Genomic DNA, 27,322 nt, shown 5'->3' with positions numbered 1-27,322 from the left:
TACTTCCCTATTATGGGGATGTTTTATAGTAGGCAGGTATTTTTATACATTTACGACTGTTGTCCCAGATAGGGTACTAAGAGTCATCAACTGCCGACAATATAATAAAGGCAACACTTGACATGTACATTCAGCTGTATTTGTTTCGTTTAAACCTTTCAGACCCAATTTTTTTCTTTCAGATTAAATATATTTTCATGTTTTATGCTGAAATAATAGTAAAAAATTTCAATAAAACTTACCGCGTCCTGTTCGGGGGTCAAGGAGCCAAGCCATCTAAATATAATAAATCATATAAACCGCTAAAATAATTTCTTATTGGCTGGTTTAGAAACTCGCTATCATGTTATTTCGGCTTCGTGCGTAAAAATGAATTGCGCGCGGTTTTAGAATTTTTTAAAGTTACAACATACGCCCGTATAGCTCAGGTCTGAAAGGGTTATATTAGTTTTTTCCAGTTAATATTCACAATTAATTTCATTCTGCAATAATAGTCACCATTCCCCAACACAATTCCATTACTATTCACAATATTTTGCAATCTTTATTGCCGTTTTAAGACAACGACTTTCAGGTTATAATTTTGTTACTTGAATCATTGTTTAATTTAGCTATAATAATAGTTCTAAGCTTTTTGACATACAATAATTTAGTGTGAGTAATATATATAAAGTTCAGGTATTGTATTTTAGAATACATATAAAGGTTTTTGAGAGTTATACTCACGTCTGTTAAGGTATAAGTTAGTGCAGCAATTTCTAAAATATGCTCTCACACTACAATTCAATGTATCTTAATATCTAAAATTATGCATAGTATAGCTCTGAGAAATATTTACATACATAACAATATCCCTTCCAAGGTTTCCCCGAGAGACAGTTTGGGTTTCTTAAAAAGGGACGTGAAATGGCTTATGTAGGATCGCGATAAAAATTTATTGTAACTATATATTTGTATATTACACTATTTATTGATGTTCAATACGTCTGAAACGAAATGATATCATACTTATATATTTGTCTCAAGAAGAACGAGCAATAAAATTGTTTGTTGCTCTTTTAAATAAATATTTTTCAGTATTACATGTATAAGAATTTTTGTGAATACAAATTGACAAATCTATACATATAAATAAAATTGTAATGTCTGTTTTTATATTGAAATAACCGGTTTTTACTACATGCAAATGAATGTAAATAAATACATACACCAAAATAGCATTTTTTATTATTTTTTCAGTAGGTTTGTTCCGGCTAATCTCTGAAATGGCTGGACCAATTTTGACGGGACTTTTATTGACAGGTAGCTGATGTAATAAGAAGTAACTTAGGATACTTATATTTTTAAAATATACTTTTATTTTAGAAAAATAAAGTTAAATTACACGCGGACGAAGTCCCGGGTGCAGTTAGTGTACATATATAATAGCTACTTTAGTAAAAAATCAGATTAAGATTGGAATAAAAAATAATTATGTTATTACACACACTCTATGATGGAATTTCTCCAGAAAGAAAAGATGTAGGTAAGTCTTCGTCGACCCGAACCATAAAAAAGTTCGACTTGAAGTTTAATCAGTACTTAAAACTTACCAATTACAATGTAAATCATTGACTCGTAAAAAAAAACTTTAGTATATAAACAATAAAACAGAACGGGTTGCGTTGTTAACGCAATTTAACAAGTTTTGAATAAAATATGTGTGAGTGAACAACGTAATTCGCTTTTGTAGCTATATTTGTAACCTACTAAATTAACGTACCAACTTCGTCTTTTAATGTTAAATTATGTAATGTATTCACTTAGGTGGAACAATTTTGTGTAATTGGCCCATTTTAAGTACAGTTAACTACGAGGATGAGTAAAATTTTCTTACGGCCGCAAATTCTGTATTATCTACGTTGTTCGAATGTGAATAATGGAACAATGTTACATCATCTAAAGCGGCCAATATAAACATATACCAAATACAAATATAGCTAGAATTAATTCTTCATCCTTTTGTTGATATCTATACATATATATAAAATTAGAGCGTCTGTATATAATATTGAAATAACAGGTTTTTACTACATGCATATGAATATAAATACGGTACATAGACTAAAATAACATTTTTACAATTTTTGTCTGTCTGTTTGTTCTGGCTAATCTGTAAAATGGCTGGACCGATTTTGACGAGATTTTGGTAGGTAGCTGATGAAATAGAAATAGAAATAATCTTTATTCAAATAAACTAATTACAAGCATTTTTGAATAGTCATATTTTGTTTGTACCATTCATTCGGAATGCAGATTCCTCACAAGAAGAATGAGAAACTTGTGTGTGGCTATTTTGAATAGATGTTTTTTTTTATATAATAATTACAGTATAACAAGTAAGAGGCATGCGATAATCAACATAAAAATCGCTACACATTCATTATTAGTGTAATGTTATATTGTCAGTGCTATGGATTTTAAGTTTTTCTATAAAAACATTATTGTCGTTAACGAATTCTTCAATTTTATAGTAAGCTTTTTTGCAAATAATAGAGTTAGAAGTTTTTTATATGACATTTAAATCTTTTTCAGGCAGATTTATAACAGACTCTGGTATTTTGTTGTAAAACCGTTATGCAATTGCCATCAAAACGAATTACTAACTTTATTTAAACGACATTTAGGTAAAATCAGTTTGTCATTGTTGCGTAAACTTTTATTAGTGCAATCACTAACTCTTTTGAAATTGTCTATATTCTTCATGGCATAGAAATTTTCATAAATGTATTGAGAAGCAACGGTGAAGATATTTGATTCCTTAAAGCACTCTCGTATAGACTCCCTGGAACCCATACTATAAATGGAGCGAATGGCCCTCTTTTGTAAAATAAAATGTATAAGGAGTAAATGATGTAATAAGGAGTAACTTAGGCTACTTTTAATTTAGAAAAATAACGTTAAATTACACGCTGACAATGTTGCGGCTACAGCTTTAGTAGTTTATTAATAACCTCGGTGGCTTTTTTTTTCAATGATTCGAGTTTCACCCTTATACATTTCTAATATTCGTATTTATGAGTTTTTTTTCTATCTATATTAAGTATTTATGTATTTAAATATTTCTGCCAGTGTCTATTACCCTTAGTTAAATTAGTTTAGGATTTATTTATGTTATTTAAATTGTTTCCATTTCTTTATTTAAATATTGTAAATTATTTTTAATATGCTTTTTAAGAATATGACTGAGTAGTATATACGTAGTAACTATTAAAATTTTATGACTTTATTAGTAAATAGACGATATTATATATTTCAGTGATATATGTCAGTACTATTCGTGACTTTACCTTTTATATGAAGCTGACACATATTAAAGGCAAGTTTTAAAATCTGGTAAACTCTGGGTCTTGTTCTTATCTATAGACAGCTATAAAAAATCTTAAAAAAATAAATGAGACACTAGTTTACCAATTTTGATTTTTTTTTTTATCGAATCTGAATACCAAATAAATCAGTCAAACAAATTTATTGAATAATTACACACAGTTCGTGCATTTTAAAACAACCACACATGCTAGTCCACGCAAGCTTTCATAACCTATTTTACCGCCATCCACATTAGTTTTTGAAATAAAAGATAGCATAAATTTCTCTTTGTGATACAATATATCTTTATGTCAAATTTAATTTAGATTGGGTCAGCCTTTTAGACGCAAAAATATTAATAGTGATTAACATTTTCAAAATTATAATATTAATATCTGCAATATTAAATTCACGATTACTGTACGTACAAATATACATATCTATTTAATATTTAATATCTTAATTAATCATAATATTAACCATGTCGATCCCTAGGATATCTACGTCACAAGATGTACTCTACCTCTACGCGGAACCCATTTCTACCAGTCCTCAGGGGAGTTAACGAAAACCTTTTCTTAATGGATGCCTATATCACATGAGAAATCTCTGTGATTGGAATGGCAAATAAGCTGTCAGCCCATCTGATGGAGAGTGAACCACATTGTTTATGGACATGAAAATAGTATCACAGATTAAAAATATATACAATACTGAAACACATTTCAACACTCATGGTGTAAAGTCTCATATAATTTCTGTTGATTATGGTATTTTATGTGCTGTCTTTCTTTTAGTACAAGCAGGCGGGTCACCGGCTGGCTTACTAGAGCATAGGGCGTTCTATAATACTGGCCACCAATAAAAACGTGTGGTTACTGAAGTTTAGAAAAAAAATAAACATTTATTATTTTAAAGAAGAAATTACGTAATGAATATAATTATTATTGATAAATCTACCTTAGAAAACGTGGGCATTAACTTGTGTGCATTAGATTACACGTCGGGATGTTGCTGAGAAAAACAGAGTGATTTTGGTGTTTCTTTGTGCTAGGTGTGTGCGAGATGTTCTTTCCTAATAAATCGTATGGTTTTTGTAAAGTTATTTTTTTATATAAAATATAGTCCACTATCTATTTATTACTTCTTTGTACGGATTCGTTTATTCAACAAAAAGAGTATTTTTTATGAGATTTAATAGAAATGAAACTAATTTATTTGCCTGAAATATAGTATAATTGTTAAAGGATTCTAGTGTTAAAACAAAAGTAATAAGTATATATAGAAGTTAAATAGTGTATATGTGGCAAACAAGTAGAGGACGGCCCACCCGACGGTAAGTTGTATGTTAATGGAGAATGCAAATGAAATCAGGTTACTTAGTCTATTGTGAAAAATTCACCAATTTTACGACAAATATATATATACACACAAATATATATCAAACAAACTCAAGTTACACTATTATAAGTCAAGAATGGTTAGATTGATTTTAATATGTTTAATTTATTTTCGCTCCGAATAGCAGAATAACTATTAAAATATCAGTAAACCTCAAGGAAAGAAAGATATGATAACAACTGGCAGTATCAATTGGTTTCAATCATTATAGATAGTACCAGTTGATCAATCAGTCATCTTGTAAGTATTTATCTCGCAAAAGTGTAACATAACCGACGACCTCGGTGGTCTAGCGGTCTAGCACACCGCTTTACGTCCGATGGTCGCGGGTTCGATTCCTCGCACGGCACAAAGATTTGTATTCATGAGTATGATTGTTTGTATCGGTCTGGATGTTTTCTATGTATAATATGTATGTATTTTCGAAAAAAAATATATGTATTTGTATCAGTTATCTAGTACCCATAACACAAGCTAGATAGTTTAACTTGGGTCTAGATGGCACTGTGTGAATTGTACTGAGATTATTATTATTATTATTCATTGATTGTTACGCGCCATGGCGCAATTTATCGGGTCGATATTTAAATATTTTTTAATAAATACCCATACAATCTATGCCATGAACATTTTGGCTTGGACGGAATGAATATATTGTTCAGGGTGTTGTTTATGGAACAATTGTTTCCTAGTATAGCAAATGAAATAATAAAACAGTATATTTTTAAAAGTTAAATGTTCACTAACATCAGAATAACAATATAGTTATATTTTTTTCTTTCGTGTATAATATACATTATTTAGCTACAGTAACCTAGTCGAAACGTCGAGACCTATTTTTTTTTTATACCACTTAGGTGGCAACCAAGCATACGGCCCATCTGATGGTAAACGGTTACCGTAGCCTATGGACGCCTGAAACACCAGGGGTGTCACATACGCGTTGCCGACCCTATTACCTATTATTATATCATAAAATTATTCTTGTCAAGTTAACCGGGGTTAACGATATAAATATCAAAATAAATATAGTTTATTGCTTTATTTTAAATGAAGAAAAGAACAGAATTTATTGTTAACATCTATTGTTTTCACATGCCATAAAAATGTCTAAATTCTACTATATTACATATATTTAAGTTTTAAGGCTAGTTGTGACTGCATCTTTATTCCACATATGCTATGGTATTCGGAATAGCAATAGTTTTAAACTTCCTTATTTGTAAACTGATTTAAATAAAAATATAATTTTAAGTAAAGTTTATCACTATAAGTTAGTGAAAACTACATCCAAAACGGTTCAGTCGTTTCTGAGTATGTACAAACGTACAGATAAACCGACAAAAATTCTGTCAGTCATTGCTTTACATTTCTACATTAAATATATTTTATGTAAAGTACACGTGCACTTATATTTTAAAATTCATGGAAATAACAAAAATCATGCAGATGACAAAAATATAAACATTGTTTTAGTAAATTCTTATAAATTTATTGAAAAATTATTTAAAAAAAAATATTAATTCATTAATTCATTAATTTATTATTCAATGTCAACTTTTTCATTCTATATTTCGTATTTATATAGAGCTTAAGTAACTCTGTTTTATGCCTTGTTTATGCTTTTGGGATGACCCATAAAATTGCTAATCCACGTAAATGTACATACTTAATAACGGTATTATACTTGGAACATTCTTCCTACAATATACTTTAGATAACTACAAAATATATAATGAAAATAACAAGTTAGCAGTACATTACTGAACACGCGTACAATGTACATAGTAAGGTTCACTATTGTATTGGGCCCATACCTGTATTAATAGTTGTGCCAATAAATAAAAAAAATATTTAATAAAATTTATATGTAATGTAACCGTAAAAAGAGAACTGACACTTTTTCTGTTTGTGTATTAATGTTTCACGTAAGAATAGTTGGTAGATTTAGAATGTTTTCTGTATAGTATATATTATTAATAATATTTAAATACGGGTCAATATTTGGACTAAAGAAAACAAAACAAACAAATAAGATAAAGAGACAGACGTACACACTTTCGTATTTAAAATATTAGTATGGATATATATACACATGATAGATAGACGGCCTCGGTGGTCTAGTGTTATAGCATGCCGCTTTACTATACGAATGTCGCGGGTTCGATTCCTCGCACGGTACAAACATTTGTATTCATGAGTATGATTGTTTGTATCGGTCTGGGTGTTTTCTATGTATAATATGTATGTATTTATAAAAAAATATATCTATGTATTTGTATCAGTTATCTAGTATCCATAACACAAGCTTTAGTTAGCTTAACTTGGGTCTAGAGGGCGCTGTGTGAATTGTCCTGAGATTGTTATTATTATATATTATAACATAGACACTCACAAACCACCAAAACTACACACGCATGGAATAAATTCATGTTTTATAAAGTCGGTTGAAAATTGAGGGTTAATGGTAGCACAACAATCCCCGCGGGAGTCTTTCATCTAGCGGGTTTTATTCATACAACCCTTTGCGAGAGGCACTAAAATTTTCGTGCATAAATATCTTATAATTCGTTCCAATATTCGTATGTAGAAGAGAAATAATCTGAATATCTATCTTAGTAAAACGCGAAAATTTATGAGTGGATAGATAGATATAGATTGATGGTTGTTTGTTACTAGTTTATGCAATTACTACTGATGAAACAGTAATATAGCTTAGTACCAGTTTAACACATAGGCTATTTCAGGCAGGTGAAACAACGGGCACAGCTAGTATTTTCATATACATTTTTCAAACTTACTAATTTGGCCTCCTGTCACAGGTATTTTTATGCTTAAAAGGAGGCTTAAAGTATAGAATTTAGTAAAAATTGTATTACCTAAATAAAGAATAGTACAGTAAACGAAAAATAAAGAAAGTACAAGTAAATTGTTACCTATTATAGTCAATAAAAAGTAAAGAATAGTATAATAATAAAATCCTTACATCCTTCCTCGTAACAAGGCCAAAAAGGTCTGTTTATGTATTTATGTGCTAGTGTTTTAGGTAAAAATACCTTAGGATTTAAGATGAAATTCAAGATATATTGTAAATATAGGTCAATCTTGGTCAATCCTTGAACCGTAACATGTCTTACAAAGCAAGTTACTAAAAGCTGAAATATGTCAGACAGAAGTAGCCTTTCCGTAAACTATTTTAAATGTATAAAAACATAATTGAATTATGCATAAAAACTTAAATAAATTTATATTTAAAATACGTGCGCATTGCCGATTGATATCAGCGAAATTTATGCGTAGTGGACAGTGCTCTGGCAAATACAGTGATCTGCGTTGTTGTACTGACAATGTTGTTTATGTTTTATGCAAATATGAACTTTAAATTACGTAACGAATAATTCAATTTCCTTTACTGCATTTCGATGCATTAGCGTCGTTTGATTTAAATTGTACAATATTAAAATAATAAATGAATTATGTGACACCAGCGGTTACCCGCTACTTCATCAACTGTATTTAAATAAGGTCGAGAGTTCCAATCCGGATCGACATTATAAAAACTGTGATAATTTATATTTCTGACTGACCAATTCTCCAGCTAATAAAACGTCGATATCAAACCAAAAATTCACTCGTGAAGGCCCATCTCTTGCTATGTTAGATTGCAATACAGGCTTCGGGGTGGAAGAGTTTATCTCTAACGTAACTAGTGATCCTATTGCTAGCATTCTAGCATTCTACCTACCATGTCAGCACGACCTCTACGCTATCGTAATTAATGAGGTAAATTTGCCTTATATTATCATATGCTAGTGTCCAACGTATTTTGTTAAAGCTGGCGGGTGCAAGTTCCATTATCAGCCAAAAAATACTTAACATTATGTTCACCATGACCATAATGGTATTTTAGGATAATCGTCGTAACGATGTATTTATTATTATATATTTTTAAATAACATAATATAATTATTAATTAATTTATTATTTTCATGAAGCGATATCCAAATAGTTAATCCGATATCCAAGTATCAATAGATCCAATCCTATCCGTTCCAATAGATCATATATAAAAGATAAATAACATTTTATCGTCGCAAACATCACATCAGCACTTACTAAATGCAAATATTATAGTAACACATTTATTCGTCTCTTAAGGGTTCTTACTCGTAACTATATCGATACATATACTAACAGACTAACATTTACGGGGCAAACGTTATCTTGCCATATAAATTAAAAATTGTTATAAAAATTGGGGTTCATGCTAGAAGGGTGAAAATTTAGGGTTATATGTATTTTTCAATCCTAAATAATAATAAAATATTGTCGAAAAAATAAAAAATATATATTTAGGGGTGGATATCCCCTAAGTGTATTAATGTGTATTACCACTTAGGGGTATGAAAAATAGCCGATTCTCAGACCTAATGAATAGGTATATAAAATTTCATAAAAATCGATCAAGCCGTTTGCGAGAATTTTATATATAAGATATACATCACTTTCAGCAACAGTACTTAGTTCTTTTGAGTTTCTATATTGTGATTTCAAATAGATCATTGGAACATTATATATCACTTTCAGTAAAAATAATTATTTGTTTTCAATTTCTATAGTGTATTTCAAATAGATCATTAAAAAATTGTAACAAATAAGTTAAAAAAGGACTTAGTTCAATAATATTTACTTCATCTGTTGATTTGTCAGCCATATTAAGGTATTTGTAATGATGTATAATTAAATTAGTAAAATGAAACATTGAATATACTAATAAAAATATTAAATGCAATATCTTATATATAAAATTCTCGTATCACAGGAAGAAACTTGTATGGTGCTCTTTTAAATAATCGTTGTAGTCGAAATGCGTGAATAAAAAAATAAAGAAATATATTATATCATATTAAAATAGTTTATATCAACAAAGACGGACATATGCTATCTTTTATTCCATTAAATAATCTAAACGGGTGAAATATGGGATCACAGTTTGTGCAGACGATACAGCAGGTAACTTCTATCTATATCTGTGGAATTATATGAAAACAAACAACCATTGGCGTGGTATAAATCAATCAATTGTGTACCGCGAGACAATAAGCGGGAAGCGATTGGGTCTAATTTTAAACAGATCGTTACGTAAAGGTCCTATATTTGGATATGGGTGAGTTGTTTCTCCGTGCTGAACAAAATTATCCAATGTTTTTGTATCGTGTTCGCAACAGTACCTTTGTTGTTTACTTTTTGTTCATTTAGAAGGAATAGGTTTATAATATAAATAAATATATCTTTATAAATGTTATACCAGTAAGGGTTGTCTGAGGCGCTGGGAATTCTGAGCATCAGAGTGACCATGCATATTCATTATATACAATACTTGCCATATGTGCAAAATGCACATATGGCAAGTAATGTAAAGTAATTATAATAATATTTACACAATGCCATCTAGTCCCAAGTTAAGCAGAGCTCGTGTTAAGGGTATTAGACAACAAGATAAATACTTACATGGATATTTTTTTTGTAAATAAATACATATGATACATAGACCCAGACCAATACAAACAATCATACTCAGGAATACAAATATTTGCACCGTGCGAGGAATCGAACCCGCGACCATCGAATAGTAAAGCGGTATGCTACTCCACTAGACCACCGAGGCTGTGGTGAAGATGAATAAAACAGCGTACACACGTCGCTAAATGGGTCATATCAGAACAGTGGTCGTGGTACGACCAAGATAACTTCCTAATCGCAATTTCATATAATTTGCTCACTGGTACGATTTTACCCCCACCATCGCTGCTATTGCCTCTCATTTTAACGTCGTTTGTAGGTCTTATACAGGATTGTAAAGGGCAGACTACTAACTCCTACTACTAAGCAGAGGGGAAAGGAATTGTTAGTAATGTGGATTAATATCTCCATTGCTAGCAATGTACCATGTCAGGTTGACCTCCACGCGGTTCTTCCAGGAAACCATCGTGATAAACTTTTAGTAAATTTACCACGATGGGCTAACTGACCTGACCTCATACTCATCTTATCATCCTCCACTGGTGCCCCGCCAGCGTATACCGTTAGCGCAGGTGAGTCCACCATACCATTATCATCCCTTGAGAACTACTCAGCAGACAGTAAGTAGTAGTATTCATAGTAATATAGTAATATCCCTGGACTATTCACAGAGTGCTATTGGAAGTAAAAAGATGTGCTAAACCACTAGACCACCGAGGTTCATAAAACTGAATAACTGTTCCCAAGATGCAAAGAGGAAAATATAAAACGATATTTAGTCTATTCATCTTTTGTTTATGCAACCTACGCGGTCACGTCAGCAATGTGGTATGAAAAATTCACAATATATTCATAATGTGAAATTTCTAATTTGTATATTGATGTAATCAGTTCAGTTTCTATATGATAATTATTAGGCGTGGTATACGTCCTTACTTATTTCGTCCGTATTTCTTATATATCTGTGCGAGGATTTTCACAAACAAAATTGGCTACATAAGTCACATACGATTTATGATATATATATATTAATCAACGGCAAAAGAGAAGAGTTGAAGACAGTCAACGTGACCGAAATCGGCCGGGATTACAGCATCATCATCATATCTGTACGTACCTTTGAATACATAAGACTCAATGGAAGACTCATTGCTGTGGACAGGATCCAGACGAAAGCTATTTTCACAGTTACTCTTTTTCTCGTCTTATTTCTTCCAAACCGCATTGGATAACGCAATGAGAGATATCTGCAAAAAATAATTTCCATTGCTTCATTTTAGTTATTATTTTTATTTGTTAAGATCATTATACACTAATGTAATGTGATCTTGTGATAATTCCACCTACCTATAATAAAAAACAAAAAGAGAACAATCGACTTAAATTAATTCGATACTATCCAGAACAATAACTTAGCTGCATCTGAAGCTGGCTCTTCTAATATTTCATGGACTATGATGATGATGTTATATTTCATGAATATTTCATACTTTTTACTTGGAGAAAATCCCTCATGTAGCCATGGGATATACTAATGATCGAACAAAAGTTAATGAAATTTGATATCACGTGGACGGCGATAGTTTAAATTTTCCCAAACGATGTAGAAAAAGTCTCGGTCCATAGCTAGTTTATAAAAGTGTAATATCATACGATAATAAATATTACCTGTCAACGCTAATGGTACAAAGGTGCATGATAGAGGCTGTACATAGGAGCACGTCGAGGCAAATCCAAGTTAAGCAATACACGGCGGGCAGCGGAAAATAACCTGTAACAAGGAGAAATTGTTGTTATAAGGAGAAGTTGTATGATACTACAAGAATTATTATACCAGAGAGAGGCATAGACTAATGTTGTAATTTATTAACTTTTAATTTGATTATTCATAGTGTGGAATACGATTCAATGTATTAATGTAGTATAGGAGACGGCCTCAGTGGTCTAGTGGTTTAGCACACCGCTTTACTTCCGTTAGTCGCGGGTTCGATTCCTCGCACGGTGCAAACATTTGTATTCAAGAGTTTGATTATTTGTATCTATCTGGGTGTTTTCTATATATATTATGTTTACAAAAAAGTCTTAAGCATTTATGTCAGTTGTCAAGTATCCATAACACAAGCTCTGCTTACGATTAGCCTTACCAGATTAAAATATAGCAGTAAAATTAATGGGTATGGGTATTAATGGGTACCATAACATTATTCTTAATAATGACAAGGCTTGAAGAGATATTGAAATATTTACTAAAATCTATAGAGCACAGTGAATTTTTAGTATGCATAGTGTTTATAGTCTCTGTTTAGTACTTCCTAGTAGCCGCTTATGTTCTTCGTCATTTCAGTTGTGAAATAAATTGCAATTTAACAGTAGCGAATTTCAGTGACACAACTAATAGAAGCATAAAAAAGACGCTTTATAAAATTCTCCCCGGTCGAGCTTATGGGAAAATCGCCGGAAATTCCTTTCAGCAACATTTTATATCTTCACACTTAATGGTCGCAACTTGGAACCTCTTATTGTCGCCCGCGATAGTAGCTCTCGTTCCATTTTGTACCCCCTTTTTATTATCTACCATATCTGAAATAGCCATTTATTTTGACGTAATAACGGAATTTGATTGAGATTTTTTTTTATCAACTTCTAAAAGGGGTATATCATGAATTCAGATATACATATATTTAGCGTGTTCAATTTAAACTTACGTAGTAAAAATGTTACGATATCTGTGTTAGTACTGAATTTGATTAATTTTAAACCTTTTAAAATTAGTTCAGACTTTAATTTTGATGATTTACAATCTGTGTAAATAGATAATTGCTTTTGTTTATCTTATTATTCCATGATATAATACTTCTATGTTTAATTTTTTTTATTTTGTAACTTTCTACGATGCAAAGCCAATTTAACAGAAACAATATACAATTAAATCAAATGATGAAATTAAAATTGAATACTAATTAATTTTATATCCAATCATATTTCATCTCATAAAGACTAATTAAAAACCACAAATTCTTTATTAGCATCGTTATAAGGCGTAATATAAACCAATGGTTATAAGTAACGAGCTTTTAACGCCTGGTGATAACTGCGCGCCCAAAGTAAACGATACCTACCCCAAAACATCCATCATTAGTGAGTGACCAACCGATGTTTACTAAAACTTCCATGTTGCTTGTAATATTATCCCGGGTGTAAAGGGGTAAACATACCCCTGAGAGAGATTTAAATGTAAACCTCTACCCACAAATCAAATTCACTTGACTCGTACATTTTTTTACTATTTCTATTTTTAATTTTATATGCCTACCGTAATACATCATATAGATTAATTTGCAATGCCTATTTTTTACAACTATTCTAATGCTGTTGGCCGTAGCCTGACCTTTACAGTTTCGTCGGACGAAAATAGGGGCAATTGCAGAAGGCATTTCAATTCTGGAGAGGGATTTAAAGAGCATCTGATATATCTTCTATCTAAAGGATACGACTAGTCTTGGGTTCGAACCTCGGCTCAAAATGTAGTAAATACAATCCCCATTAGAATACAATGGAGAATAACAATGATATGGACTTTAATTAAAATTTTTAAAATGTTATTATTTATCATCATTTACACCTTAAAACTCTAATAGCGAGTTTTAGGATACTATTAAATGCTAAACAATTTACAATGATATATAATACTATGTTTCGTAGTCTTTGGTGGTTTTTTTAAAAACTAAGTTACCTTAGTTTTTAAAAAAATTCGAAAAAAAAATTTTTTTAATTTAAATGAAACAATAATAATAATAATATATTTTATTGACACCAATTTAAGTAGTTACAGTTATTCTCCTTATAAACTATTACATTTTTGTTAAATACGCATCATACATATAATTTACCAGTAGCAACTATACTAGGCCGAGCCTGTATCATAGATACTACCTTCTTCCAGCGACAAATAGGTAAAAATTAAAATGTTGCAATTGCGTGGGTAGATTTACATTTCAACTTGTACAAAATATGAATGAATTGCATTGGCATCAATCCATTCGCAGCTCGTAAACAGGTTTACAAGTGACTCAGCGCGACCACAATAACCATGAACATAAACAATATAATAACGTTAGTTAACAAACTAAAATAATATAGTTTTAATTTTATCTCTTTATATCTTAATGTACGCTTAATCTTAAATTTTATTTTTTAAATATATTTTTATATTTTGAGTCAAGACTTTAATATTATAATCATAATCCTGTTTTGACTTTATTATTGTTTTACAGGTTTCAGGATCGCATAAATATGACATGCCTGTTGATATTTTATCTATGTTGGAATTTATTTTATTATTATTTAAGAAATCGAATTTTATAAAGAATTTTTACGGACTTTAACAAAACTAACAGTAGGCTTCCCATAGCAGATACTTGAATGTATGTAAATAGAGTAGTTGTATAGTACTTTTCGGTGTATGTGTATATAAAAATATATGAAACATTATATAATGTATTTTGTAATGTAGGTTTTACGTTATATATAAAAATAAAATGAAGTATTTCTAACCATTTATAGTTCCCCTCGTTGCCTACAGAGACTAGTCATATGACATTCTTGATACTGCTTAGTTGAAGTTCATCCTTTATTTCAATGTGTGACGATTCTTGTGTTTTCCTAATATATACCTTTCCATTTCTTGTCCAGCAGAATTTGTACTGTTCCGATTTTGCTACATCACGAGCCAGAGAAAATAGTGTGCGACTCCTATTGGTAAGCGCTTCAGATACGTAAATTGGCTTTGATTCTCCGGCTAGACCAATATCACCAGAACTTAGTCTTTTATTAGGATTTTGTCTGTTATATATTCGAGCATTTCTAACAATATCGTCCTTTAGGATGTTTCTTGTAAACTCCGTAACTATTGTGTTATTGTTACCTTTGCCCTTTAATAAAATTACATCCTTTATGTCACTTTCTGCAACGGTTACGTTCAGGAGTTTGCAAGTAGATTGTACTATATTGCACATCTCTTTTTTGTTGTCTAATTTCTTCTCTTTCGGTAGATTTCTAATTTCTATGGAGGATTTTTTAATAACCCTTTGCAAGTCTTCAACCCTTGTATCCAAGTAGGCTATCTGAGCCATATGGGTTTTACGTTCAGATTCAAATTTTTCCATTTTTTCCCTCATATCTTCGTATTTGCAACTAATAAATTCCAGTGCTTTTTCAATTTCCTTGTTTGATTCTTGTATTTGTGAATTTTGGAGTTTAATTTCGGCAACATCAGATACTAATTTATTTAAAATCCGATTTTGTTTTTCCTGCCAGCTAGACATCATATTTTTTATATCTTCGGAATGTTCTTTATTTGCAGGAGATCCTCTTCGCCGTTTTGTTCTTTGAGTGATATGTTGTCATGGTCAATTTTAGTAAGATCTGTATCCGACATCGTAGTCTTTTGATCACGGTTAGGAGGCGATCGGATTGTTTTTGGCATTTTTAATAATTACTAAAATTGTCTTGTGTTCAAAGCTTCTTGGGTCACACTAAGCGTTCAGAGATATCCAAACTATCTTGAACCGTAACTTCTATTAAATAGCAGGATAATAGAGGTCTTGTTATACTGGCTTATTGGACAAAAGCGCAACTGATATTTAAAAGAATTCTATTTAAATTTAATATTTTTATGGAAATAAAATATAGTGGACACGACTACACACAATCGCGACTCGGACGGAAGAGGAAACAGTATCTATATACTACTTATTAAATAAAAAAGAATATTCTAGTCTCAAGTAAGTTATTGTTAAATAAAATACTAAGTAAAAGGACATTTTCTAAACAAGTTTACTGTTACCTCGCTAACTTTACTGCTACGTTCAAGGTGTTAAGTTAACTACTAATAAATATTAGCATTAACAACAAATGTAATAAGGAAGAAAATTTCTCACACATTATACTAACACTACGCCTTTAATATTAATATAAATGAACGATAAATCCAGCTGTGAATGGTGCGGGATAAAGTGGAGCTATAACCTTAGCTAAATTGGCGGCCAGATATGTTTCAAACATAAGCATGTTTCGGAGTTCGGTCTAGTTTTTGTTGGGTAATACTGGTCTTCATGGTAATTTGAGTATTATTTTTGTACATTATCGGAATAGTAACTGACGGTAAGTGGCAAACATCACCTATATACATGAATATCATGACGAATATCATGACATGATGTGACGTACGTGGTACGCGTCAAGTGTTGCCATTTAGAAGGAATAGAGTTTCGTTTTATTATGCCTCCGTAATTTTACTGACATGTCTCACCCTCCTATCGAAACACAGATTAGAGCTAGATAAAACTAATTCATTAAAATTTATATGAACATTTTATATGGTGTGTTGATTCGTTAAACTATAGTTATATGTGCATATACTCGTATGTGTTATAAAATCAATAAATAAATCATTAGAACATCTCTCTTTTTATATAAAATAAAAAGTGCTTAGAGAAAGAGTCGATTTTCTTATGAGGAAAGCCAACACTAACCTTAATTAATTTGAGAAATTCTTTCACTTTTTAAAAGAACTTTTCGCTAATACATTAAAACTACTTAAAAAAATTGTAATATTTGTATTAATAAAAACTGTATTTAAGTAGATTAATGGACAAATTAAAAAAGCCGTTAAGTGAGGTAATATTTGTATAGATGGTAAAGAAAATCCAGATTTTCTTTGGATAAGGATAGGGTCACCATGCGTCTGTGTTTATTATGATGAGTCCGGATTTATCATAATAAATACAGACGCATGGTAACCCTATCCTGGTTGCGATAGTGAAATATGAAGGTACTTTGTCGTCTTGACCTAATTTTGCTGTACCATTATATTATATTATATAGAATCCATTACGGCAGGATGCGGGCCTTCGTCGGTTTAAAGATTAATTATGTATGTTAACTATATTTACCAGCACCGGTGAGTTAATTGATTACAATTTGAGATTGATATAAATTTTGCCACCAAAATTCAGCTACGTAGATCCTTTTTGTTAAATGACTGTGGTCTTGGTTACACCAGCATTAAATTTATAGCCTATGTGTTATTCTGTACGATATATATAGGATATATATTTGTAAAATTTTTCAAAAACTGTTCAGTAGTTTTAGGTGAAAAAGTAACAAACATCCATCTCAGTATCCATCTATTTCGCGTTTATAAGATTAGTAAGAAGTAAGATTTCCATCAGAAGTAGATAGTAAAGATCAGATTTACATCAAAAACATATTGTGTGTTAAAATACTTTATTAACTAGGTTTTTATTCTATTAAAAAAATAAAAATGTAATTTTATCATAATATTTAATAATCAGGTAGGTATCCATTAAGTATTATTTATTTATAATATAAATAAAATATTGCACAACATTAAATTGTTAATTGTTTAATAATTGTTAATACTACAGTACACAAAAGAGGCCTTTGACTGATATACGACATAAATATAATGTACTATCGGATTCAGCAGACGTCGTTCTGGGTTCAATTGAGTTTTTAAACGTTTCAGACACATCTTTAAATGTAAACATAAAATTTCGTCCAAATAGGTTCCATCCGTTTAAGAGAAGTAGGTTTATAAATACATTTAATGTATTTTAAATTTTCTTTAGAATAATACAATTAAATAGTTATAATAAAAAGTAAACAAGAATCAAGGACGCGTTTAATTTCGTCAATCGATTGGTATAGACGGCACGCAACAGAACGTGATTAGACTGGAGACAATTTACATAAATAACTTAATGTTACCCATGAAACATTGATGCGACCTTCAACTTTCTATCATTTCTAAATAACAACATTCTGAAAAAGTAGCGTTACGAAAACAGAAAACAGTTATTTTTAGATTTAAATACTTAATTACAGTACAATGACTGTTTTTAAATTATATAGATTGTGAACTTGGATATTAGCTCAATCTATAAAGTGATAATAATCAGTTCCTTTACTTATTAAGAAGATTATAAGAAACTCGCTGCGCCGGCGACTTCGTTCGACCTTTCAACCCCTTGCAAAACTTGTTTTGCATTAAAAAGTAGCCTAGGTCCTTTGTCAGAGTCTAGTGTATCTGTATACCAAATTTCATTTAAATCGGTTCAGTGGTTTCGGCGTGAAAGCGAGATAGACAGACAGAGAGACAGAGTTACTTTAGCATTTATAATATTAGTAAGGAATACCGATTAATAGTCAAATATGGAAAACAATTTTTAAAACTTTTAAGACAGTTGTATATGACAGTATATGTAAACAAATTTTATGAGGAAATAAATTTATTTAACCGCTTTCTTAGTCTTTTTATGTGTGTGATAAACATATATACGTTGGGCTGATTACTAGATATATGGTTTTGACTTACTATCAACGTTTTCTATATGATATGTTAGTCAAAACTTAAATTTACACAATATAGGTGGACTGGTGTCGTCCATAAACAATCCTACAACTTTAACAGTTATAACTCTAGATAGTAAAACACTAAGATACGACGCTTTGAGATCTTTAAAAAAGAAATATTATCCTGAACTACTTCCGACAAACAAAGCAAGAATACCGGTACAATTTAAATCTATTCTTTTACGTTCCACCAGAACGGAGTTACTGGAAATAGTATGCATCGAGTTGCTTTGTAGACTAAAGAGACCTTCCTTTTCGTATTATGTAGGACATACTTGTATTGTCAGCAGTATTTCCGCACTGAAATATTTAACAGATTCCACGAAAAATCTGACGTTAACGATATATACATCGACGTATAATAATTCCAAGACGCATATACCTGAATAACTTAACTAGAAAACTCAAACTATAGACAGGTATCGTGTATAATATTTGATTATATCTACCTATAATATTTGATAATTTCCTTAAATTATCCTGGAATTACATTATCAGATTCTATCTTGGCGACAATGTTACAACTACTAAGGCAACACACGAGTTCTTGCTCGTTCTTTTTGTGATAAGACTGTTTTCCAAAATAGCGGTAGATTAAAAAAACGATTAAACCAAACAATCTATGACTATTCAAGAGTTCTTAAAAAATAAAGGATATTCTATTCTATTCTGTACAAATGTTTGTTATGTGCGAACCATCAAACCCAATCGCAATTCAATATTCACTAGTTATTATGTTGTTTGTTCCAAATTTACTTATACCACCGATACGTCGTCCATCTCCTTGTGAACGATGTGTCCACTGTATCCCTTTCCACAAGAGTACTTGTGGATAGTGATAGAGCGGACATATTTATTTTATTTAAAGTTGGACACCCCATTGTAGACAAGAGTATTCAATTGGCAATCCTTTATAGCCAGTTAGAATATCTACGCTGTTTGAAATAGTATTATATATTTAAGTATATACGGTATAGTTTTATTTGTCTTGTTTATTCCTTTTCTTTACGTATAATAAAGTAATACAATCGAGAAGAGGCGAAAAATTGTTATACTCTGTACAGTTTTCAGTTTTTAAGTGAAACCGTAATACATAAAGAGACAAACGAAAATTATCTGATTGTCTGTTTATGTAAGAAATGTTAAGGTTTCACCTGAAAACGGTACAGAGAACTTTCACAGACTGTGTGATATGTTTTTAAATGTAAGTTCACATATAGCCTAATTTAATCCATATTTAAACACTTCATGAGTCCAAATACAGGAGAGTTCATAAGTTATTGACTTGTAAGGTGTATAAAGAAATCTGCGACTAATTTCTCAATCGGTAATCCATCATATGTGTACATAGCTTACATGTATAACTTAATATCACACCACGTCGATTCACAATTTAGCATAAAAGGAGCTTGTCATTGATAGATGGTATTCTATAGGGTGTAGGGCCAACTGAGCGCAAAATGTTTGAACAATACATATCTAATGGTTGGCTATATTGTTCCATACACGGCATTGACGGCCTCGGTGGTCTAGCGGTTTAACACACCGCTTTACTTCCGATGGTCGCGGGTTCGATTCCTCGCACGGTGCAAACATTTGTATTCATGAGTACGATTGTTTGTATTGATTGTCTGAGTGTTTTCTATCTATATTATGTATGTATTTACAAAAAAAATATCTAAGTATTCATATCAGTGGTTTAGTCCCCATAATACAAGCTCTGCTTACCATGAGACTAGATGGCGCCGTGTTAATTGTACAGGGTTATTTATTTGTTATATAGCACTTTAAACAGAATTCGAACCTACGTGATGTCTTTGTCTACACATACTTATAGATAAATAATAATGACATCTTAGATTGGATATTGAGTGAACTAGTGCCCACATCTATAATATTATAAACAGCTGAAATTTGTGAATTTAAATGTTCAGAATAATCGCCGGTACTTCTGAACAAATTTTAACCCTTTTTGTATTGGTAAGTCGTTTATGTACACAAGAAAAGAAGACCCTTTGGACTTGCTTCCTTTAATGTCTACTACTATTGGATAGCCCATTGATTGAGGAGGACTATAATAAACTATATGTTATAAAGTCAGTCTACGATAAAATATTGGATAAACGGCGAAAATGTGACGTAGATAAAGTCGACAGCGACAGCGACTTTGTTTCATACTATGTAATGATTATGTACATTTCCCGAAATATTGATAAGGATATCAAAATAAAAAAAGGTTCTCTAGAATTATAATTATACCTTATAGATTTTTCCTCTATCACATTGGTTTAAATATATATAGTGAAATATAAACATTTTAAGCATTGCGTTCACCATAATATTGATTGTTGATAGTTTCTCTATGGTCACACCACTTTTCTTCCGACAGTTTTTTTTTTAATATTCATTTATTTCTTATCACACAGACAGTTGCGGGTTCGATTCGTCGTACGGTACAAACATTTTCATTTATCGGTATGATTGATTTTATCGGTCTGGGTATTTTCTATATATATTATGTACGTATTTACAAAAAATATATCTAAGTATTTATATCAGTTGTCTTTTTTTTAGAGCAATGGGGATAAACAAGCTTGCGGCTCACCTGGTGGTAAGTGATTACCGCCGCTCGTGAGTACCCGGAGCACAAGGGAAATTGCAAGCGTGTTGCCGGCCTTTGAAGAAGGAATTAGCATTATTCTTGAAGGTTTAATTTTTCTCTCTTTATTTTGTCAATAGGCAGTGTCATATAAATATATAAATGTACAAATGAATGTAAATATTTTTACAATAGAAATTGAGTGTCAAATTTTTTTTACATATATATGAATAGAATAGAATAGAATAGAATAGAATAGAATAGAATAGAATAGAATAGAAAATCATTTATTCAAATAAACTTACATTGAAGCACTTTTGAATAGTCATATTTTTTTTTAATCTACCGATCATTCGGAATGCTGTCTCATCACAAGAAGAACAAGCAAGAAACTTGTGTGTTGCTCTTTTAAATAATTTATTCTTACTTACAATTTAAGTTTAAGTGTGTGAATACAAACCACCGATTAGCACTAATTCAATTAAATACTCTAATACTAAAATATGTGTATAATCATTTAATAAACGTTTGAAATATTTCAAACTAACGAGTCTCGAGACAGGAGACAGTTGCTTGACGGTGCATTCTTCCATAAAATTATAAATGGTGTCCTTGATTGCCCTGCATTACTAGAACAAATAACTATATACTATAAACGCGCCCTATAAATTACCTCGCAGTAAAAAGTGTTCTTTATTTGCAAAAAAGCAATTCAGAAGCAATTTGGGACACTTCTCTACTATTAATAGACTAGAAAATAACTATAATATTGTAGCGAAGAGTTCAGATATTGACGTGTTTTCGGATTTCTCCAAATTCAAGTCAACCATTCAAGAACACATATTGAAACAAAATTAAAAAGATAAATATGTATACATATATAAAATTCTGTAAACATTTACGGATGCCGTGGCAACCAGTAATTAAGTCATAACTATATACCTGAACATTTTGCAAGTGATAATTATTGTAACCTCATAGTCTTGTTGGTCGCTCAAATAAATAAATAAATAAATTAATGTACTCATGTTTACAGTTAATATACCCATAACACCAGCTCAGCTTGGGACTAGATGGCATTGTGCAAATTGTCCAACGGAATATGGTAATATTAAAATGATAGTAAAAGTATTGTTATTATAATTACTGCCTTATTCAGTATTACAGTTGTGGAGCTCCATTATACGGTACTACAGGATTGAAAGTATTACAACCGTTACATAGTAGATCAAAGTCTCAGCGTCTGGGCACCAATTAGTAAGCGGACTGTCAGTTGAGTTTATTACCATTGAGTACATGATTCCTTTGTCCGTTATCTCCCCAATTGTAGTCAATGGTAGAACCTGACAGGTAAAGCTACCGGTAACGATATTACTCAATACCAGATGGAATAGAGGCCTTTGTTAGGTTAATGTTATGGTTAACGTAACAGTACAGCAGGGTTGTGAATTTAAAAAACAAATAGCCTCGTACGAAAAAGAAAAAATAAAATATCGTACATTAACTCCATTGTGAGGGCCTCGGTGGTGTAGAACACCGCTTTACTGCCGCCAATGGACACGGGTTCGAATCCTCGCACGGTGCAAACATGTAGCTGGAGAAAAATGATCTAGGTAAAATCTCGTATTGGAACGAGGATCTCCGTATGAATGGAATAATTGAAGTAGACTCGCTTTACAACAGAATTAAAAAAGATGAAATCTTTGATTCGATTAATAATATATTTAATACGCTAAACAATTGGCGGGCTTGTCGCTTAAAGCAAACTCTTACAGGCAATCTGAGACCCCGAAGCTTTGAGTAGGTTAGGTAGGTGGCGCACTATAAAAATCGAAATTGATAATATATTTATTGAATATTATTTTATTATAAAATAAATCATTACACATCGGGACACAGCTTACAAAGCGGACTGTTTAGCAGCAGAGATAGGTGATACTGAGTTACGATCACTTTGTACAAAGTCTACCTCTGGTTTATTATTCGAATGTTATGTTTATGAATAAGGGAGCTTAAGTTGATTTACATAAGTTTTATTATCGCACGAAATAATATAGTTGAATTTAGGTCGCTTAAAAATGATTCCACATTTCTCTTAAGGCTATATCGTTACTTAGAAAATCCATTAACGTAGTCATACTCACGTTAATGGATCCTCTGTACATATATATACAGGTTGTAATATTTCATTTAAAGAAATTTGTCGCCGTCATGGTCTTGTTGTTTACAATTCTACTTATAAACTCAAAGGTCGTAAGTTCAGTCTAGATGAATAAAAAAAAATGCGTAATGAATTCCGTTGATATCCATAACGAATATTATAATAATGGCAGATCTATCCAGCAGAGACCAAGCTGAGTCTTAGACCTGAGTAATTTTGGATTGAAATATGTCCGTAGGTACATTTATTTTTGTATTTATACAGTCTAGATTTAATAAATAAATAAATGTATAATAATAATAAGTGAACCTGTACAATTAACACAGCGACCTCTAGACCCACGGTAAGCAGATCTTGTGTTATGGATACTAGACAACATAAATATAAATACTTAAATATTTTTTTTGTAAATACATACATAATATATATATAGAAAACAACGAGACGGACTGATACAAACAATCATATTCATGAATACAATTGTTTGCACCGTACAAGAAATTGAACCCTCGACCATCGGAAGTAAAGCGGTGTGCTGAACCGCTAGACCACAAAGGTTGAGATTAGTATACTGAAATGTGTGTGATTGTATGATAGTTCGTGTTGCATTTACCATCATATCTACAATGAACAATACTTCTGTCGACTTCTTTTCTCATTATATAGCTTTGAAGGTATAATATTTTATTATAAAGAATTACGTATTCTCTGTGGATTTAAAAATATTTAGACTGACATACTACATCCCAGCAGAGAGACCGTTAAATGAAATTACATAAGCCTTTGTTATGGAATCCTTTGACGTTGTATGAAAAAGAAAAATATATTGTAAAATTTATTTATCCAACTTAGATATTTTATTCTCAAAATAACTATCTATCTATACGATATTATGTACTAATACGATTTGGATTGGCAAATGTTGTTTACTTTTTGTCAATATTGATGGTATTTCAGTTGAACTATATTACCTGACTCATCTCATGATGGTCGCAGGTTCGACCCCAGCCTTACACTAATATTATAACAATAAGTAATATTGTAAAAATTTACCACATTCAATTAATTCCTCTGGACTTTTTTTCGGACTACTCTAATGCTGTTGGCCGCAGCTGGCCTTTACCATCCATCTGATAATAGGGGGCGAGTGCAGATGGCACTCCAACCCGTGGAAGGACTTATGGAGCAGCTGAAGGCCAACTCCCTCCTAACGGATACGACTTTAGTCTGAGGGCGCCGCTAGGGGTACAAACCTCGGTCGTAATTTCGGTTTTGGTCGTAATTTAGATCCCCGTTTGAATTAGACAGGGGATCGATCGGAGCAGTCAGCAACGAGTGTGTGATATCACGAGTGTTACAGGATAATGTCCGTGGTGCTGTTTATGTATATATGTAATTACTAATTCATGTCAGTTTAGTTATTAGGGGAACGGGTAATGGGAGTCTTCGGGCAATGGTAGTCACCCACATATCTGTACAAGTACATGTCCGAGAGTGCTATAGTCTTCAGGCTACAGCTACACCCTCCAAATAATTCACGAATTACTAACATTAGCCACGTTTCTGTAGTGCTTCTGGAATATTCGCTCTTGCACGAACAGATGACTTTTATACCATGATTAGAAAAAAAACTGCATCTCATCAGAATGCGTTGTAGCTCTAACAACATTCTGAACACATTGATGAAAAATATAGATTTTCCTTTAATACAAGATTGTGTCAGTGTACTTGTTAGACAGAGGTCTAACAATTTGTAACGACTGCAACTGTAGTACCTACTAGATAGGTAAGAACTTTACTAACATTAGATTAGAAAAAAATACTAACAAATGGGTTATTGATGCCAAAATAAACATTATTATTATCATTAGTTACCAGTGAGCGATTCTGAGTGACATTTGTATTTATTTTGTGACCATTTCGCTCTAAATGAACATTAAAGTGAAATGCACGTAAATGACAAACTTCTCAAAGTCACCTATTATTTAAAACCACTGTGCAGTTCCAACAACATTTTTGGTTGAAAAAATACTGGCAAGAAATAGTTTTATATATAAGTATCCATTAAAAAAATATGCTGCTATATACAAAAGAATGTTGTATACATATTATAGTTATTTTCAAACTTTCGTGTTTAATACACATTATTTATATTGTTAACCGGGTTCTAACACGAATAATTTTATAAATAGAAGTATTTACCTCTCCCAGCGTTTCCACTAGTTTTCACTAACCATGGTCACAAACTAACTTTTTTTTTAAATTACATATAAGTTTAAATTTTAATAATTTTTTTAAATTTTATTAAAATTTGTTTCGACTGCCTTTCGCAAGTTAATTTATTGCCCATAATTATATAGAACCACATGAATATATATGTCCTCACGTTGCCGAACTGTCTAAAAGGTATTTACCTCCCAAGTTTAACTCTTCGTTACGTAAACTAATTAAAACAACTCAAAAGTAATTTGTCAAACAAGACACAAAGTTATTTTGCTTCGGGTGAGGACAAAACAGTTTTATTTTATCAAATAACAAAATAGAATATGTTATTATGCCATCTGATTTCAATAAATATCTTTATTACTTTAGGTAAAATGGAGGTAAGCATGCAGCCAATGTTGCTAAGTCTACTTGAATAAATTTATAATGACTCACTATTATTAATGTTATTTTGTACAACACCAATTACTTCCATTTAACTGCATTTAGAACCGAGCAGCCTGAATCATTGTTAATAAACGTCTTTGTGACAGACTCGACCCATTAGCTTTGCTGCGAGACGTTGCATTTCTGTGCATTTTCTACCTCATATATTACGGAGGGTGTTCTAAGCATTATTGGGATTAATATCTAAAATACCATCCTAACTATCTGGATAAATGGCGGTCCTCTACCGTGAGTTAAAAAAACTGTTCGCAACGCACGAATGTAGAATCACCTTCCAGCAATGTATATCCGAACCGATACATATTAAAAACTTCCAGAAAAGAGTTTCTTGCTTCTTAAAGGACTGCAATGCTCTTTCAATTTCCCGGTATTGCTGTATGCTCATGGGCAGCGGTAATTACTTACTATCAAGTGAGCCGTAAGCTTTTTTGTCCCCTATACTACATATAGTATAAGGGACAAAAGAGCTTACGGCTACGGTTAAAATTGCAATTTGTAAAAACAACTCACCTCGTAGCAATGTCAGGATTCCCAGCGGCATCACCAATATAGCAACGAGAAGGTCTGTTATAGCCAGTGACATCAAGAAGTAGTTAGTAACATTCTGCAGTCGTCTTTCCAAGTATATAGCAAGGCAGACGAGCACATTCCCAGCTGCAGTACATACCACAAGCACCAACGCCACCAATGCCCACCAATTATTGACGAAGCCCTCATTAAAATTCCCAGTTACATTGTAAGTGCTGTTAAATCCCGTGGTATTATAATCCGAATAGTTGTCTGGGACGTCCCAAATGTTAAGTTCAGTATTAACATTGTCGAAAAGATGGAAGAATTCTAATTCATGCATTGTTAGTTGCGTGCAATCTCACCGCCTTCAAGTTCATTTTTGTTATAGTCGAATTCATCTTATCTCGTAAATATGGCACATCATAGTGGGCACGTCCATTTTTTGTGTTCTAATTCAATATCCTGCCGTCATTACGATGACACATCTGAAACAAAAATATATTAATTAAATATGTGCGCATCGATTTACTTCCAATTGTCGCGGGTTCGATTTTTCGCACGACACAAACATTAGTATTCATTAGTATGATCATATACTATGTATACTTATGTATATGTTTACAAAAAAATCTAAGTATTTGTATTAGTTGCCTAGTACCCATATCAGCTTTGCT

The 27,322-nt window shown here is 31.6% G+C and overlaps 1 protein-coding gene across 1 annotated transcript in view; it reads right to left on the bottom strand.

Moving 5' to 3' along the window:
* Positions 1 to 26,988, bottom strand: part of LOC131844446 (D(4) dopamine receptor) — a 50,182-nt gene extending 23,194 nt beyond the window's left edge. The window contains exons 1-3 of the mRNA XM_059193339.1: positions 26,649 to 26,988; positions 11,941 to 12,043; positions 11,390 to 11,519 (exon numbers count right to left, since the gene is read on the bottom strand). Coding sequence (XP_059049322.1) covers positions 11,390 to 11,519; positions 11,941 to 12,043; positions 26,649 to 26,988 — 573 coding nt within the window. The remainder of the gene's footprint in view (positions 1 to 11,389; positions 11,520 to 11,940; positions 12,044 to 26,648) is intronic.
* Between the last annotated feature and the right edge of the window lie 334 nt (positions 26,989 to 27,322).

The sequence above is a fragment of the Achroia grisella genome, unplaced genomic scaffold (assembly GCF_030625045.1).
Source record: "Achroia grisella isolate CSIRO2021 unplaced genomic scaffold, CSIRO_AGI_Agris_v1 utg402, whole genome shotgun sequence".
Lineage (NCBI taxonomy): Eukaryota > Metazoa > Arthropoda > Insecta > Lepidoptera > Pyralidae > Achroia > Achroia grisella.
Note: the sequence above shows the minus strand (reverse complement) of the source record. Positions and strands in the feature narration are given on the sequence as shown.